This window comes from Carassius auratus, unplaced genomic scaffold (assembly GCF_003368295.1).
Source record: "Carassius auratus strain Wakin unplaced genomic scaffold, ASM336829v1 scaf_tig00215390, whole genome shotgun sequence".
Taxonomy (NCBI): domain Eukaryota; kingdom Metazoa; phylum Chordata; class Actinopteri; order Cypriniformes; family Cyprinidae; genus Carassius; species Carassius auratus.
The window spans coordinates 4618-24241 of record NW_020528061.1 but is presented as its reverse complement, the minus strand read 5'-3'; the positions used below and the strand labels follow the sequence as shown (position 1 = coordinate 24241).

The following is a 19624-nucleotide window of genomic DNA, read 5'->3' as shown; positions in this document are numbered from 1 at the left end:
TGATTTTATTCATTCTGAAATTAAATGCATAAAATAAGCTTCATAGTGATAAAAATGAACAGGCTTTTAATCGAAACAGAGAGAGATGACAATCTATTTTATTCATGGTAATTAAATGCAAAGTTAAATGTGACTTATCACATAAACAAGTTTAATTATTCAAATTAAAAGCTTTTAGATTGAGTATGTTCTTTAATTATTACTAACAGTGGTTTTAAAATTTACATTGTAAGCCTATTAAATGTTTAAAAAAGTATGGCTTTCAAATAGGATGTTGAGTGGATATACTGTAACTACTAATTTTATCCTCAGAAATAATATTAATAGCAGTATTGGTATCTGCCTGGGTAAAATATAAATATCATTCAATGCAGAGTACAAATTAATAAATGGTTAAAAATTGAATTTAAAAATGAACATTTAAATATTTCAAAATCAGGAAATGTGCACTGTTAAACCTTCTCAGACTATGGATATTCAGCTGACTGCTACCAATGCTGGTAATCTCAGAAATGTCCAAATGTTGGCCAACTAATCAGCTCGGCCTACTCTGCAATATCAGTCAGAACTTTCTGCCAGGTTTATATTTTGTTAAAGCAACGCTGTGTTTTTGTGCAAGGACTGTTCAAATGTGAATAAACAGATAGGGTTGATGTTGGCTGAAAACATGTAAGATGGGCTTCGCAGTTCTGAGTACATAATTTGGTCTCTCACTGAAATGATTGCAGCATAAAGGTGAAGTGTGTAATTTGTGCGACACTAGTGGCACCAAAACAGAATTGCAATTGAACATCAAAACATTGGCTCAACCAGTAGTGTGATTTTAGGCTGGGACTTCCCAACTGAAAAATCTTTTTGTTGTTATTGATGTTATTGCTTAAAAACAGTCCTTCAGTTCTGATTGTCACTGCTGAAAGTGCGGGAATAAAACACTTCACCTTTGAATTTGTGTGAAGTAAAGACAGATTGCTTCATCAAATCTGTACCTACTCTCGATTAAATCTTATCTTTGGTTCTTCATCAAAAAAGAAGAGAAGATAATTGCAGCTGCCCACTGCGAGAAGAGGCATTTTAAGAACACGACTGATGCATATCTGATGAAGTATATTATTAATGTTTGTTTGCGTTTCAGGTAATGTTTGTAGTAGCACATCTGTGTGCGTTTGAGCAGAGGAATCATGTGTGTGTTTGCAGAAGTGCATATGCACACAGACTGTACTCCCCCACCTTCAGCTGGGCTCCTGCTCGTAAATCACAGGGCTGTTGGTTAATGAAAATCTCAGGCAGGAGGGAAGAGGAGCGATACTAAGAGAGAAAGTGAGCACAGCAACAAGGGCCTTTCCCTTTTTTTTCCCTCTCATAGGTTGTGCTGCTCTCCTCCTATATTTTCTCTTTTCTTCTTGTCTCCTCCCCTCTCATCTGTTTTAATCTCAACTCCCTCTCGCATCACCTAATCTCCTCCCCGCACCTTCTCTCCTCTCAGCCTCCTTTTCCACTTGTATTGTCTCCTACTGTCTAATCTCCTACCTCCCAGCTCCTCGTCTCCTCCTTTTTCATTCTTATTCCTGACCGTTTCACTTGTTTCCTCTCCTCTCCTCCCTTCTTCTCCCCTCTCCCACCTCTTTTCATTTAGTCTTCTCTCTTCTCATCTCAAACCTTGTCTTTTGTTCTCACATTTGTCTCCTTCCCTTCCCTCTCCTCTTGACTCATATTATCTCATCTCCTTCTGTGTTCTTTCCTATTTTCTCCTCTCTATCTCCTTTTTCTCTCTTCGCCTCTCATTTTTGTCCCATTTCTTCCTTCCTCTAACCCCCAGTTCTCTGTTCTCCTCCTGCCTCTCCAAGATCCATCTCCTCTTGGCTCGTCTCGTTCACTCTCCTCCATCTTTATTCCTCTTTTCTCCTCTGATCTCATTGTCTCTTCCCGTCTCCTCTCATCTAGTCTCCTCTCCTCATGCCTTATTTTGTATTGTCCCTCCTCTCCTTTAATCTAATCTCCCATCCTTGGTTCTCCACTCCTTTCCTGTGTTTTCCTCCTTGCCTTTTACCTTCTTCCCATTTCCTTTTTTCAATCACCTCTATTTCCTTTTGCCTCCTCCTAGTCTCTCCTGGTAACTTCTCTAATCTACTCTCTTCTCCACTTTTCTTTCTTATCCTCATGTCTCAAGTGGTCTTGTCTGTCCTCTCATCCCTCCATCCTCTGTTCTTTCTCCTCTTTCTCCTCTTACCTTGTCTCATTTCCTTTCGCCTCCTCCAAGTTTCTCCTCCCAACCCCTCTAATCTAGTCTCTTCTCCTCTTTACTTTTCTTAATCCTCGTGTCTTATTTAGTCTCATCTGTCTTACCTTGTCGCATCCCCCTTTCACTTCCCCCTAGTCTCTCCTCCCAACTCCTATAGTCTCCTCTCCTCATCTCTACTTTTATTACTTCTCCTCATGTCTGATTTGGTCTTGTCTGCCCTCTCATCCCTCTATCCTCTGTTCTCTGTTCTCCTCGTGGCTTCCATCTCCTCTTCAATTAACTCCTCTTCTGCCCTTTTATCTCATCTCCTTTTCCCTCCTTCTTGTTTCATCTCCTCTCCTCTCTCCCCTTTTCCCTTCTCCTCTGCATTGGCAGGCAGCAGTCCATCTTTCATTCTCTGTGGTTGGATGAATGTCACAGGTCTGCATACTAAACAGGCAGGGAGCCTGGCACTTGGCAGGGCACAGAGGTTAAACAGGATCACACACATTCAGAGTCTGTGTCACTCAAATGCACCAGCACCCAGGGGTCCCATGATAGACACTCCAAGGAGGCAAAGAGCGTGACCCCTCACTTGTTTAGAGTGTGTCAGGATGATTGGATCAGCCCAGATCGTGCAGGAAGAGGGTGGAGGGTGTGCTGAGCTTCAGCCTTGTAATCCTCTTTTCTGGAATCCAGAGAGCTGGCACCTCCTATGTTTGTTTGGACGAATTCAAGCGAACCACAGTTCGTATGAGAGTACTAACATGGAGATTAGATTGCGGACAGATCTTAATACAATCCTACATCTAGACATCAGTGGCCTACTGCAAAAAATACCCAGCAGATGGCATGATATGTAATGTTATGACTTAAATGATAATTCTTTACAGGCTTTCTTCTGCAAATACTGATGCAAGTGCAATTAATTGTGATTCATTTGATTGGTTAACATTGATAACATCACCTCACCCACATGAATGGCCTGTGCAGTGGTGCGAATGTTTGCAAGCAAACAAACAGAAAGCTCTGGCCACAGTGCAGAAAAAGGTCAGTGTGGGCAGTCTTGCATCAGGCCTGTTGTTTTATGTGTCAGTGGGTCCTAATGCATGCCCCATGGATGCCCATCTTTGAGCCATATGCTGGGAGCAGAGCCAAGGGAAAGGTAGGAAAGATGCAGGAAGAGAGAGACTTTGAGACTGGTGTGCACACACTCCACTCTCCATCCTGCTTCCGTGCATACTAAATCCAGGCCACCTGCTAGCAGTACATCACACCCTGCTTGCTTCATCTCACACACGCATACACTGCTAAGACTATACACTACCTCACAACCTCACTGCCCACAGCTGAATCACATTTCACTCCGGAAGGTAGTGAAGGAATTGCTCGTCTGATATGTCCGGCGCTCTGTGAGAAAATAGAAAGCGACAGATACAGGTTGAAAGAATAAATAACCATAGCACACCTATACTTGTAACTCACTGCTATCTTTCCACTCCAGTATCTCTCATTCATAGTAGGGTTTTTTTATAGACTGGTAGAGTGCCGCCTTTGTGCTAGCTTCCCGCCAAATAACTGCCTTTCAGTGACAGCAAACGAAAAAGGGTTTAAGGTTTCCTAATTCAGACAGACCTTTCAGTTTCATTTTTCGTGATTTTTAGACATGATGCTTTACTGAAGCTTAAGATCTAGGTCATGCTGTATGTTACTCATCTTAAACCTGATTTTCTGAATTCAAAAGGATATGTTTTTCATCTAGCTTAATGTGATTTAACCAAGTAGGGCATGCTCCTGAATCACTCATGTTGGGAGTTGAATCAACCAGTCAAATTTTAGGGAGGGAGTGATATTTTGGGCTATGTTTAAGGTTAGGATTAAGGATTTGATTGTTTCGATAAAGAATTTTTCCAGGACCAAAAAAGGATTTTGATTCACTAAATCATGTTGGGCATTTAATCAAGATGCTCTGGTTGGGGGAAAGCATAATAAAAGCATAATAAAACCACTGGTTTCTTTCAAAAGATGTATTTGAATCCATAATTCTGTGTTTCTTCAACTACAGGCGCTTTTATGTCCAAGGGATTGATATTTTTAATTCGAAATTATTGTAAAATCATAAGAATAGCCTTTAGCTATAGTAAAATCACTGTACCACACATTCTCCAGTGGCTTATTGCTTAAATTATTATATTTTAAATGATTATATTAGTGTGAAATAATCATAAACCATTTCAAAAAGAATTGTGTTAAAATGTTGTTAGCTATGGCATCATTTTAGCCAAAAAATGCAAAGGTAGTGTCCTACGGTACCAAGGAGATAGCATTAATGAAGAGCTTATGATGAAATAAGAGACACATGAAATGTAAGGGAAATTATTAATATTACTTAATTATTTTAATTTATAAAAAAAAAAAAAAAAAAAAAAAAATTGGCATAATTACCAATCAGGCTAAAGTTGTGGTAAAAGTTGTGGTTCTGAACTATTTTCACTTATAAACAGTGCTTTATTTCTCTAAATGTGTTCCAGTTAGGAAGCAAATGAATCTATGTTTTGGATGACCCGAGGGTAAATACATTTTAAGCCAATTTTAATTTTGAATGCTATTAAACTATTCCTTTAATTCTCTGTATTTAGGATGTGTTAGCAAATCAAATGATTTGGTCATTCAGTTTAAATGTTATTTCCCTCACAGGATTCTATTAAACACAATGTATCACAACACACATAATGTACACTCAAACACAATATAAGATGTTGGATATTGAGGTTGATATTGGGTAGGGCTGCAACTAACGATTATTTTGGTGATCGATTAGTTGGTCGAATATTTTTTCTATGAATCGATGAATCAGATTAAAAACCCCTATTTTCTTTATTTTAATGTTACTGACAAAAACACACTATTCCACATTCTGCCCAATGTCCTTAAAACAAATGTGCCAACTAATTACTATGAAAACATACAGTGCTTAACAAATTATTAGACCACTTGTCATAAGACAAAACACAAATATTTTAGGAATCTGTCAAAAAAAAAAAAGATTCTAAAAATGCTATTGAAATTTTTGGACAGATAAACTGAAACAACTAAATAGTATTTATTCACATAATAACAAAAATTACCTCCTTTGCCTTTGTTAACAGCTCACATTCTTGCTGGCATTGTTTATGTACTCTTTGACTATTTGGGTACAGTATCTGAATAAAAACACTATAAAGCACTTGACCATTTTTTTCTGCCTTTCTTTCAGATATAACAACCAATAATTATCTTATATTATAGCATTAGAAATAGCCTATTAATGTAACTAAAGAGCTTATGCATACTGGAGGTTTAACCAATACAGAAAGCTAAAAAATTATTTTGGTAATTACCAATACTGTTAGTTAAGAGCAGCAGTGGCAAAAACCTTACAAAACTGGTTAAAAACCTCACATAAATTTGTTTTAATAATTGTTTTAATCACTGTAGGCTATATAGTAAATATAGTTTAAATCTCTACATCATAAAATAAAATAATAAAGATAATGAAGACAAATAATATCACAGTAATACTCTGCAGGAACATGCATCGCATGCACTTTGATCATAGTCAGTCTCCTCTTACCGTTATTTCTTTATCCTGTAAAAGCGTCTGATATTTATATTCAGACAACACGCTGCTGTCCCTTCACAGTTCCTACTCTCATAAATTACTCGCACTGCATGTTGACTTTTAGACCTTTAATCACAATTAATGTTTTTGCGCTGAATATTGTCTCTCTCGCCTCTCTGTGTTCCTCTGTTTAACGGGGTCTTTCAGTAAAGATTTCAACAACGCAGTCACAGTGTCATGGCATGCCTTTATGCCAAAATTAAAATTTTTGTGTGAAATGTGTGACATTTACAGATAAGATTATGACCGTTAACTAAGTTTTTTTGCAACGAGGATGCACATACATATCTGTCAAAGCGCCTGACAGGCAAGCCCTTATGCTAATGCATAATCTTGAAGCTTAAAATAAAGATTTATCATGTTTTGGGCAACTTAGATCACATACTTTTCCTGTAGGAGCTCGTTCTGTGTCCTCAAATATTTGTAGATGTATTTTGTGCATAGAATGCATATCAGTACTGTAATTTGATGACTGGCTGCAGTTGTGCCTGCACTGTGGGCAGACCCGACTAATCGATAATGAAAATCATTGTTGACAATAGTTCTGATAGTTTACATATTTCTTGTGAATTAACAATAGAATATTTACAATTTAACATTTGAAAAGGCGAAAGTCCAGCAAGTACAGCAAATCAAACCGCTACATGCACAGTTGTCAGTTTTGCTTTTGTTCATTGGCATTTTTTTTTTCCTTTTTTTTTTGTGCAGGCAATCCAGACCCCTCATTCCTTGCACTTCCTCAACCCGTCTCTCTTTCACTCTCCTGTATCTCAGTCCCACTCCATTTATGCTGGCTCTGCACATTCTCCTGTGTCTCAGCTTGAGGATAAATATTTCATTGGCCATTAAATATAGTTGTGCTCACAGCAAAGCTGACGGAGCTACACTTCCTCTACAGGACAGGAGTTAGTGAGGGTGGGGGGTGGGGTATGGGGTGCTTGAGACAGGAGAGACGAGAGGACACCCAGCTCAAAGGAGACTCCCCTTTATCCTGGATCAGACCTGCAGCTGTTCTCTTATTGCCAAGGTTATTCTGGTCAAACACCCAGTGAAGTCTGAGAAACATGTGCTGCAGTATGTTAGGAGCTCTCCCCAAGATGCATGTGAAAAGCAGCAGATTGCCTTTGATAAGGCTTCAATACGGTAGCTGGTTAAGCTTATCGGTTACATTCGCAGGAGAAGTCTGTTATCTACTGTGTATTCAGAGACATGGCTCATTATAACTCCTCCTCTTATGGAGAAACATGAGACCAAGCAGAAACATAAAGTAGCTTTATGTGAGCATGGAAGAACAAGAGACAGACGGAGATAAGAAGGAGGAAGAAGAAGACGAATAAGAATAGTGAGATATAGGGACCAGGAGAGAAAGAGAGTGTGCGAGCTTAAGCATGCATCCTCGGCACTGGATAATGAATACATGAATCAGTTTGACGTTTTGAGAGTGTGGGAGGCAGTGCGATTTAAGCAGATCAAATGATGAATAACTGGCCAAATCTGCAGTACATCAGGAGACTTGGGAAGGCTAAAGGGTCCTGGTTTGTTGTCTTGTGCAGAAAAACCTCATAAAAGACAATAGTGTGTAATCTAGATCTCTAGCGTCGAGGATTTCAATGCTTGTGTTCCTGCCGCAGGAAATCAGTACATTGCGAGGAAAATGTGCTATAAAATATCAATTAACGGCCTTTGTTTGACAAGTACAGAGAATTTTGTACCTGTACTCAGTTGCTCTGTTCTTTCTATCTATCTAAAAAAAAAAAAAAAACTTTATTTTAAGGTCCAATTTCTGCCATTAACAAACCATTCACTATGATTTTCACCTTAATAATTTTCTGCTTATTAATAGTAAGGTAGTTGTTAAGTTTAGGTATTGGGTAGGATTGGAGATGTTGAATATGGTCTTGCAGAATATGTGCTAGAATATTTAGAATATTTATTAGAACAAGTACTAATAAACAGCCAATATGTTAATAATAGGCATGTTAATAAGCAACTCCTTAATATTGAGAATTGGTCCCTATACTAAAGTATTATTAATTACTTTGAATTAATTTATATTCATTGCATTCAACGTGTTCACCACATAAGCACAAATTCAGTATATGAATTAGCATTTGAAATCCATTATCAAGTTAATTTTGAACAGTTCACAAGCCTGCTATCTACATGACTGCTTTCTTATAGAGAGATTGATGTTAGCTTGTTGCAAAGCTATTGGAGAAATACTCTAATAAGCAAAAAAAAAAAAAAACCTACAACAAATATTGCTGAAAAGATGAAATGATCCATTTTAATTATGCTGAAGTATTTTTAGTGCAGTGCTTCTCAGAGAACTGCATACAATATATGTTTTTTAATCACCATTTCTCCCATCTTGTTCAGCATCTTTGAATTTGTTTTCACTGAGCTTGTCATAATGAACTCTGGGGATCGTCCTCACCATGAAGAACATGTACAGTGCTACCTTAGAACTTGCCTGAGACAAAGTGCAGCATAATTAAATTGCCAGATTTTTTAACAGCCTTCGTTTCGGGGGGAACCTGAGATTGCAACTGTAGATTTAAGAAGTTGACATATCTATAATAAAACGTTAAGATAGCAGCTTCATTCATACATTCATTGCTGCTTTCTATTTATACATTCATCACATTATAAACCACTTATTGTTTCTGTCACATGGTCAACAGGTGTTGAAGTTAATAGCGTTTTAGAGCCTGTACATCATCTATTTTTATATCATCTGTTTTCTGTTATTCAGGAAACATAAGAACCCTTTTGGTGGTGTTGGGAGATGTTTGTAAGATATTTCCTGCTAATGAATAGAAGGCTTAATAATTCATACCATTTAAAATTGTGCAGTTTAAAGTCATTCATGGACTATCATAGCGGAGGTTGTGAAAGCACATAATTTGCCTTTTATATTCTACTAATGCATGTGAGACATCTAGCTTAATTAAGGATATTTGCTTTTAGCATGCTAAAACCATTTAGATTCATTCTCTGTCCAGTTCATCATGATTCTGTATTTTGAATATGTTTTTGCCATGGCTGACTCTTATTTAACTCCTCCAGGCCACTGGTTTTGTCGTAATTGGCCCTTGCATTTAGTCAGGCACACTTTGTTCAGCCATGGCTGTCATTGTTTCCAGAGGAAGTGCTAAGACAAGTCCATTCACCTTTCTACATCACACTCTTTTCTAAGAGTTATTCTGTCTGATTTTTTTTTCCTGTTCAGAGCAGTAATGGGTCTCGTTTCTGGCATTAATCTGTCTTAAGTTTTCCCTGTCTCCGCCTCGCAGGGGTATTTAATGAGTCAGTCTCCTTTTCCTCTCAGGGGAACTCATCAGTCTAGACACTTTCACCTCTTCTTAAAAGAGCAACAAATTGTCTTCCCTCTGTTTTCTCCTGTTCAATTATGGTCATTTTAGACAGCTGTAATGAACTTTTGCAGCATCTTTATATATTTACCCAATCTAGAAGGCATGCTGTGATATATTCTCTGTGGTATCTATCAAAAAGGTTTTCACTGAATGCAAAAAATGTACATCAATCAGAATAAGAGGGTTTTTTATTCCATTCAATCCTGATTTTCTTACTTCTTTAATGTTCAATATCAACTGTCCCTGCTTTAGCAAATATGTTACTTCTGACCTCTTACATTGAGACAGGCCAGTAGATCCATTGTGATGATGTTAATGCAAGCGCAGCGCAAAAATCACTGTTTACTCAGAAACTTCAACTGTCTGATAGGTAAAGGTGCTGTGCTGGCGCAGCGATCCGTTATACAAGTTTGTTACAGTTTTGCTAGCCTCATACATGCTGTCATCTGAGCTTTCTAAACTGCAGGAATATCTAAATGAAAAATTGGCAGGGTACTTTACTTTAAAAAAGGAAAGAAAGAAAGAAGGAAAATGTTCATTTCATGGTGGCTCGATGAACAGATTAAAATGTGCTGTTTTCATGACCAAAAAGGATTTTTGGTAGCAACATGTCTTACAAAAGTAAGCCCTGTAGCACTCTCTAGCTTCGTCCTTTTTGGAAGTAAATCATCTTTTTCATCTTCACTGTAATTCAGAGGTGAAAGCTTTTAATTTGCTTAGCATAATGAAAATGCTCAAAGGACAGAGTAAGAATTCTCTCGCAACACTAAAGGCATTAGCAGATCTATATACTTAATCCATAACCTCGGTGTGTTTCAGGCGATCACTGGTACTCATCATTTATCTCCATTTGTTAAAGTAGCCTATTGTGAGTTTGGCTTTCTGCAGTTTTCTCACGTATAAAAACCCTGTTGGTTAAGTAGGGTTGGAAATTGTAAGGAATTTAACGAATTTGTGCACAATTTGCATATGGAATTGTATACAAGTTTCTGTAAGAATCACTGATTTTAACACGCCCCTTGCCTGCCGTTGGGTGGCCAAACATAAGGTTATTTCCAATAGACCTCATGCCTCACGGTTGAGTCAATGTTGCCATGTTGGGCTGGTCAGAAGGCACTTTTTATAGATCGAAAATTCAATAGTGCAAATATTTTATCATGCAGTATGAAAACCTACGCACTTCACAGTTGCATTAACAATTATTTTAGTACATGAAGTATTACTTTCATCACATTCAGTTCAGACTGAAAGCCTCAGCACAGCTAAAACATGATTTATTGTTCTGTATTTTTGGTATCAGCACAGTCCTGCTGTGCAGGAATCACTGGCAGAGTATTTTAGTGCACTGTTCCCTCCACAGAGGAGAAAGAATGGAGACATTATCAAAACCGGATGTCATGAAGACCACTGAGCTTCAGTATTTTATTATTATTTTAAATATAATCAGTTCTCACTCCCCAATACTAGTTGTGAGTTCAGAAAACAGGCTTATTGCAGAAAGTTGCCCCAATGGCCTGTCATCCTGACCGGTGAAGGACAGGGCGTGCTGTTACTGTGTGACAGATGCCTGTGTGTACAGCCATCATGAGCTGTCAGTAAGCGGAAGCATTCATTGCCCGCCATCCCTCTGACAGTAAAGGCATACGCTTCTACGCACAAGTCCCCCCACTAACCTCCATTTGTCCATGACAGGTGGCCCCACTGGGTAAGTGTGAGAGGTAAAAGCAAGGTGGAGGCTATCAAAGGTGAGCATGTGCGTAAGTGACTTCTGTCATTGGCCTATACATAGTGAAATGCATAAGAGATAAATCAAATCATACAGAGAGTTCATTTAATTTATCTCTAAGTAACCACACTGCAGCAGTAATCCTATAATTAAAAATTATACAACATTTAGTTCTGTTTCTCAGATTTTATGAATTTGACAAAGACAAATATAGCTGAACAGCATTCTAAGAAAGATGATATAACAGTCCAACAGTATATTTTCAGTCATTCTTTCCATAAGATACACTGTAACACCAGTAAATGGTGTGAAACACTGAATATTCTAGTCTAAAATGTTGTGTTTAAACACACCGAGTTATCCAGCACTTAACAGGTGACTGACTATATGGGAGAATCAACACTGACTCATTTAGGATGGAGTTAGTCATTTAGTCATTTACTGAACCAATTTGTTCAGAACACTGATTCATTCAGGAATGAAAAAAAGACTGTCCTAGAGTGAGTCAACGAATAATTTACTCATTAATATTAAGCCACAAAAATACCATTTGAATATGAATCCTGCATGTTCTGCGTGTCGTGAATGAATGGCGCAGATGCGCGGTTTAGTTTACTATACGGTACATATGAAGTGCACATGATGCACACAGCCTCTTTCGCCTCAAAATATGAGTACATGAACACATAAATATAATCTCTAGAACTGCTCTAAGTTTGTTTTGAGTAAAACTGTCATTATATCATATACAAACAGAAAACTAAAGGTCTTCACAGCAACCCGTCAAAATAAAAGTTCTTAACTTGAAGAAACCATGACAGAAATATTACTTAATGTAATGACACTACTACTAATTATAAAATTATTATTAAAAATTATTTTTAAAGGAAAAAGTACCCGACAAATTATTTACCAGAATTTATTTAGCAGAAAAAATATAAATACACAACACAGTATTTCTGAAAAATAAATAAAAAAATGAATAAGAGATGATTTTGATTATTAATATTTAATGAAACTATTAAAATTGAATCCAGAAAATTAACTTTGATAAGAATAAACCTTTATGACCTTTAAAAAAATAAATCTGTTGAACTTTTAATAAATTGCTATTTAATATTGTAAGTGTCATGATTTCAATTAATTAGACATGGTTTATGATGATTACAAAGTAATATAAGTATTAAAACAGAGTCTAAAAAATACACAAAATAATGGAATACAGTAAAATTAAAATAAAAAAAAAGGAATCTGAAAAAATATATAATAATTCATAGCCCTAGATGCTCTGTTCTGAAATACTATTAACCAGTACATGAGTGAAGTGATACAGACGGCAAAATCCATGCTTTGAACTGTATATCAGCCATCCTTGGATGCCACTGGCCAATCAAATTAGAGGGCCAGAACTAAATATTGTATAATCCAAGATCTTGACCCACAAAAATATGCTCTTAATATCTATTTTTGTTAGCGAAGACCAGATTCCTACATAATTATTCTAATATATCGACATACATTATTCAAAATATGCAAAGCACCACAGAATTGCCGGGGCTTCTCTGCGGAGCTTGTGTCCCAGAAGCTCTGTACGCTCAGCGGTCAGACACAGACTCCCTGCCTCAGTACACCACTCAGGAGAGAGCAGCAGGGCAGTGGGCAGTGGTGCATGATGGGAAAGCTAAGCCCAGGTTCCCAGAAGACCTTCCAGCGCTGTGTGTGTGCAGTGTTTGATGTGCAGTGCAGTAAACAGCACAGAAGAACTCTGCTCATTCTGGTGTCTCCCCAGAGGTATGCCAGCGCATAAGCACACTAATGAGCAGGGTGATTACAAGAAGACTTTCAGGAAAATGTTACAAATGTACATGTGCATGGCTGTCTCTGCTATGACAGAAGCATGTGTTTTTTACACATGGATACAGTATGTATGGTTTTTCAGATATATGGAGGTGATTAATAGCTATGTTCTTTTAATATTTTAAATCCTTTTCCCATTCATCTCTTCAGTTTGGGCGTTTTGGGGCTTAGAAACCGAAAGAGAGCGCCAGGGAATTATAAATTAGTGTTAGGGATTGCTGCGATTTTTAAATTGGTTGATTCTTTTCACAGCTGAGTTGTTGAACTGCTATATTACATAGATTACATAATACAAGACATTGTGTGCAGAACTGGCTAGTGGAACAACAGCGTATGATTTGCTCTCGTATTCAAAGATACTTGAACAATTCTAATCTGCTGTAAATAGGGGAGACCAAGGCAATTGTTTTTTTTGTTTTTTTTTACATTTTTCTTCAGAACTCTCAGGCTATTACAAATATATCAGCTGTGTTTTAGTTTGTGTGTGTGTGTGTGTAGCATCACAGTGATTGTCCACTTCACCTCACATAACAACTAATATAATATATAATATAATATATACACTGCTTTAATATAATACTGAACAGTTTTCTCCTTTATTCTGACACTTTTTATTTTAGCTGTCAGAAATCATTTGTGTACAGTTATAGATGGACTTTTTTACTAAAAGTAATTGTTGAATTAGAACAGTACTCTTGATAGTTTTAATGAAATTATGTTAAAGATGAACTAAAAACACTTTCAGTTCAGTAATTACATTTTTCTTTCAGAACTAATGTTGTTGCATTTTTCCCAACTAGCTTCCAGCTAAAGTGTTTGCAACATTTAACCAAAAACCTATCGGTTGACACATGTTTAAACTCGAAGGCATCAAACATTAGACAGCAGGAAAAATACTGGGTGTCAGATTTTTATATAAAGCGACAAGATTCTTTTTCTCAGGCTCAGAGAACGAACACTACTGAATACAGCATATGCTGAAAAGTGTCATCACTGTTAACTGAAGAAATGTTGTGTGTTACATTTGCTCCTGGTCTCGCCGACTACTATGATAAATATTTTTGCTCTTCTGGCTCAGAATATACACGTTCACACATATAGACAGTTGCGGTTTTAGGGTTGTGTAGTTAAGGTGTTAAACTAATGCGTTAACCTTCCTACACTTTCTCTCTTTCACATGAAGCATAGCAAATCTGATTCATTACAGCTATTTGCTTAGTGGGACTCTTCTTTTAAATGAACCAGTTCAGAAGACAATTCATTTTAAAAAACTTTAGACGCCTACTCATCATTTTACACAAAATGCAAATACACAAAATGTGAATGTGGAAAATTGTGTTTTCTTGTTTTAGTGGCAGTAGATTCAAAGAGTTTACTTAGTGCTCTTAATGCATATAAAATAAATGATCTGATATTATTTGTAAGCTGACTGAATCTTCTCTGTAATTTAACTCCAGTACTTTAAATTATAAGGTGCAGTTTTACATTAGCTCCCACTGCAGGATTTATTCATATATTTACCTTGTTCAGCATGCATGAAGGATGCACATTATTTTTTGTGCATTAGCTCAACACATATCATCTATTCAGATGAATAACCCACAGGGATTTCTGATTCAATTTTGAACTGCTGCAAGACTGTTTCATGCACCTTATCAAGGGACTTACTTGTGAAGATTGCCTTCCAGACAAAAATAGGCTAATTTTAAAGCAACCGGGATGAATCAAATGTTATGACAAACCATTTTGGGAATAACAAGGAGGGAGGATTTATCACTAAATAACCAGAAGCTGAGCAATTATCATGTCATGCATGAGCTGGCTGCCCATGAAACCACATTGTCTGATGTGCAGAGAGCACTCTCGAGTCCCACAGCGCAGGTGCACAGTGTGAATGCACTCGTTTTTCCTCTGATGGCCTCAACTGGTGATGACAAACTCAGGGAATGGGACTGGGTAGTCGTCTTTATTCATTTCTTTGTACAATATCTGCCCACGTTAAATTTTGTGACATTTGTAAAAGTTTGTCTTTACAGCAAAGCCTGTTGTGGGCAGAGGAAATCATTACTTCCCTGTAGACTTAATTAGGCTGGATAGTGGGGGTCGTTGCCCACGTGCTCTGGGTTTCCGTTCTGTTTCAATAACCTGTCAATAGAAAGCAAAAGAATAAAGCACGCATTGTGGGTGCTATGCTTCAGAACTGTCTCTGCAGGCATTCTGTACCTTTGATTTAATAAACTCATCGATGATCGCTTCTAAAATGAAGCTGATTGCTAATAGCGCTTCTGAATCCCAGAGCATCGATTGCAATGTTCATTAATTCACCGAGCACTTCCGCCACCCCCTTGAGATCATGTGTTTATTATACAGGATTTTTTTTTTTTTTTTTTTTAATATAGTCCTGGCCAATGATTATTGCATGTTCCGCCGGTCATCGCCTGCAGATGGGCTCAATACGGCAGATTTTATGAGCACCTATATTAGAGCTGCAGTGCTGAGAGATCAGTCCATAAGTAGCCCTGGGTCACACAGTAAACACTGCTGATTGCTGATCGACTGGCCAGTCAGCAGCAGTATACCAGTCAGGTTTGAAACGCCACTCTGGAGAAAAATGACACTAATAATCTACCCAACAGAATCCTCCGTTTTAACAAGAAAATGTGCAGATCAATGGTCATTTGATCGATGCTTCTCTGTTGATTTATACTGAGTCATAACACCCTCAGTTTCTATGGACACTTGAACAAGAGGATATGAAAAATCCAGTCGGTTGCTGTCTGAGGGCTCGGATAAGGCATTTGGCGCTGTTGTATTGTTTATGGTGCAAAGCAGTTGCTTTTGGCTACCGCGTGACTCCACGTAATGGAGTCATCCATCGCAGCTTTCTCAAACGAATGAAGGATCTTTGTTCTCTTTTACTCGTTTCAACAATTTTCGAATCTGTCATCGTCTTCTGCACCAGTGACCCGAGACTTATCCATCAATACGTGAGAACAACAGATTGATTTGACCTTTCCTGTGTTACTGCAGGTGTCTGGTGCTATTTGGATTGCCTTGATTTTGACCAGGATGCATGCTTGCACTGCCTCCTCTGCTGGCAGAGGCAGACTACATGGGACTCTTTATTTCATCTTGTGGCAGATGTCCGGAAGATTATGTGTATGCATGCTTTCAGTGCATTGTTTTCTGCTTATGGACACGGTTGGTGGCGATATGACTGTGTAAACATGTACCAAGTGCAGCAGGCCTTGGATTTGTATTCAGAGTGACTGCTAACAGCAGAGCAGATGTTGATATCCATGTTGAAGTCAGTTGAAAGAAGCATCAGAGGAACCGGATTCTTTAGTCTAGCCCTATTCTGATTTAGATTAAAAGGTGTAGGCTGTCTTTTATAAACAGCATTCCTGTTTATGTGAATTATCCCTGCAGTTTAAACAGAAAACTACATGAAGGTAATGCAGGCTATTTAGCTTTGACAAGCATTCTGATTCATTATACTTGAGTCATGATTATGTTCATAAATCGCACTAATTAAATATATTAAATAGCCAATGCATTATGGTCCTCTTCTTGTTAAGTGCTACATACTGTATATTCTGTGATAAAGCAGACATACATATGTGTATGATTTTTACTGGTTAGTTTAAAAGAACAATCAGAGCAAACTGTTTCTTCACAATGAATCAGAATTCCCAAAGCTTCTAAGAGGGTGAGCGGGCATTGTTTCAGCTTGTTTGTTTATTGTCTTTGCAGAATATTTTACACGTGTGTGTGTATAGAAATAATATTAGCTAATAATATTTTTATATGATGTGTAATTCTATACATTTTTGCAGTAAAAGCTTTGAAAAATCCATGTTGTAGCTTATTACATGAGGTTTATTATCTCTGATGGCCTGAGTCATTAAACCCTTATACCCTATATAAGCTCTATAATAGATTCTAGAATATTTTCTGGTCCTCACATGGGCTCATTTTTAATCAGTGGAGTGATTGTGAAACCATCGTACTTGAACATGTGATTCAATTAACACCATTCGTGCCATAATATTGAGAAATCACTCAGACGTAATTTTATCACAGGAATAGACATTATGGAAATTGATGGATTATTAGTGTTTGATTCATTGAATTGAATCTATTTAACCTTGATTAATCTCTTTCTGTCCCCCCTAATCTTTCTTGCCCTCCTGTGTCTCTTTCAAATGCAGTTGCCCCCACAACCTCCACTGTACGTTCGGAGTTCTTCAAGCCATGCCAGGACAGTCAGGAGATGGCCTTCTGTTTGAATGAGGGAGAGTGCTTCATCATCGAAACAGTGGCAGGTGTACACAGACACTGCAGGTGAGTCTCTGTGTGTGTGTGTGTGTGTGTGTGTCAGATTAAAGTGGATTCCATCTTTATAATTCCTTCAATGACAATGACAAACTCCAAGATCTGTTTTCTATGGTTTCTTTTAAAGTATCTGTTATCTTTTTGTTACTAATCCACACGCAAATGCACAGAAAACAAAGGCTGTTGTGACTGTCTGCACTGGATTGTCTTAACGTATGCTGGAAACCACTAAAATACAGAGTGCAAATTACTCCAATGATGTGAGATGAAAGGGGAAGTCATGCTGAACGATATGGTCTATTTTGGAAATCTTGGCACATGCGATAGTTATTTTAAAAGCCAGCATTTCAAGGGTATAATTAGAACGCTGATCCACCACATTGGAATGGCTGAATGACTTAACCTGAGTCTGATGCATCCAACTCGATGCATCAAAGATGAGTGGCTTATCTTGAAACAAATAATTGCAGGGATTCTTTCCCATGAGATACTGCAGTTTAGCAACGAATGTTGCTGCAAATAAAAGAATCTGTCATTAATGATTATACGGTCTGAACTACTGAATGGTTTAAAGTTTCTTAGAATGGCACTCCTCAAGAAAGGGGCTGTAAATAATGTTGAGAACTGGTTTCATTTTTGAGGACAGCAAAAACTTTTTCCACAGCACTGAATGGGGAAAAAATCAGTGTAAATTGCTTTAAAGCTTTAAAGCAGTTCTATATTGAGTCATTATATGATTATTATGTCATAAATATAGTGTCATTATTCAACTTGGTTGAATTCAAGTTTAGTTCAATAACTGTCAGTGTTGCAAAGTTCATCAATTATGGCTGTGCAGATAGCAGCGGTGTTATTATTCAGCCAGTTCAACTGTTCAAAAGATTGTCTGGTGTCAGATCTCTGCCTTTTAAACACCCCTTATTATTATAATTGCCATAAAAAAGAGCACACGCCAATATCTGAATTACTAAACAAGTTCTGAGTCTGAAACTGAAGTCCTGCTGGCAGAGGTAGAGGTTCGTGCTGGGACGATTTTTATTAAATAATGTGTAATTATTCTGTGGACAAACAATGTGTGTATGGTTATATTTTTCTATTAACTATTATCAAAATGGCTACTTCTAGAAACAACAGAAATAATAATAACAATACTAGTAATTATAAAACAATTAGGTTTAAGAATAAACTATTCAGGTAAAATTGTCAGTCATCTTCAAGAGCCAACTAATTAAAAGTTAAGTTCTTTCAAAACCTGCATGTGATTTGACATTTCTTTATATTTACAGTTTATAATGCTGCTCAAATTAATGTAGACTTACTGACACAAAAACATAGTGTATTTTATACAAATAAAACTAATGTAAATGACAAAAACAATGTTTAATGTTTAATGTCTCCATTCATTTTCTCAGAAGCAAAGCAGCAGATGTTATAAATAAAAACAGTTAACAATTTATTGAACTGAATATATTAAAACCGTTATTGCACGACATAGGCCGATTCTAAAGGCTACAGACAAAACAGTGGGAGATGCGTTTATGCATTGTTTTTTTCTATTTTATGCATTAGTGGTAAATCAAGACTTCGCAAGTTTTCTTGTAAAATTCAATAATAAAAAACAACAACATGGAATAAACTTTACAGAATGCGAGTCTCAACATCAGGCTACTAAAAAGGTCAGTTTAATCTTGCAAAAACTCCCATTAACAAAAAAATTGACTACACAGCACAATTAATCTCTTACACTGCATTTTTATTTATGTTGAGTCTGGTGCTTGCACATACACCACTTTTATTATTATTATTGCAGCTTAGATGTTCAATAGCTGCAGTACTCCGACTTTGCCACTAGGAAAAGTGTTTACTCCTGCTCAGACCCTGACATGGCGGTATAGAGACTTTTTATAAATATGAACATTGCTGTGGATTTTAGCGTACACACACTACAATAAGATCAAATCTGTGCATACGCACATTTTATAAATGAAGCCACAGAAGCAGAATCATATGGCAATTCTCATCTCTAGCTGTAAATTTAAGGGTGTTTTGCCATGAGAAATTTCAGATGTTCAGGACTATCCGTTAATTGTTATGCCCTATCAGTTGTTTTCTTTACTGTTCACCAAGCCCCTTTTCATTTGACAGACCTTCCTCTTCATCACTCAATTGTAATAAGGTTATTTATTTTTATTTTATTTTTTTTAAATAACCACCACTACCTCAGGGTAAAGGCTTAACACAGGCTAATGTTCAAAACAGAAACAACCGGTAAATATAATCAGAGGTTTTACCCATAATATTGCCGCTATTTCTCTCCTTCTTTTTTCTTTTATCCTTTTTTTTCCATTTGGCCTTTAATCAATCCCACTAATGGGATTGTTGTTCCCAGTTATTGCCATGGTAACATATCTTTGGTGTTCATTATATGCACACAGATAATAAAGAGTTGT

General features: G+C 37.1%; 1 protein-coding gene across 1 annotated transcript in view; it reads left to right on the top strand.

The window, feature by feature from the left end:
- LOC113094473 (pro-neuregulin-3, membrane-bound isoform-like) overlaps positions 1–17187 on the top strand; it is a 75972-nt gene extending 58785 nt beyond the window's left edge. Inside the window, exon 2 of the mRNA XM_026260084.1 lies at positions 17051–17187. Within this exon, the coding sequence (XP_026115869.1) occupies positions 17051–17187 (137 nt within the window). The remainder of the gene's footprint in view (positions 1–17050) is intronic.
- Positions 17188–19624: the final 2437 nt, after the last annotated feature.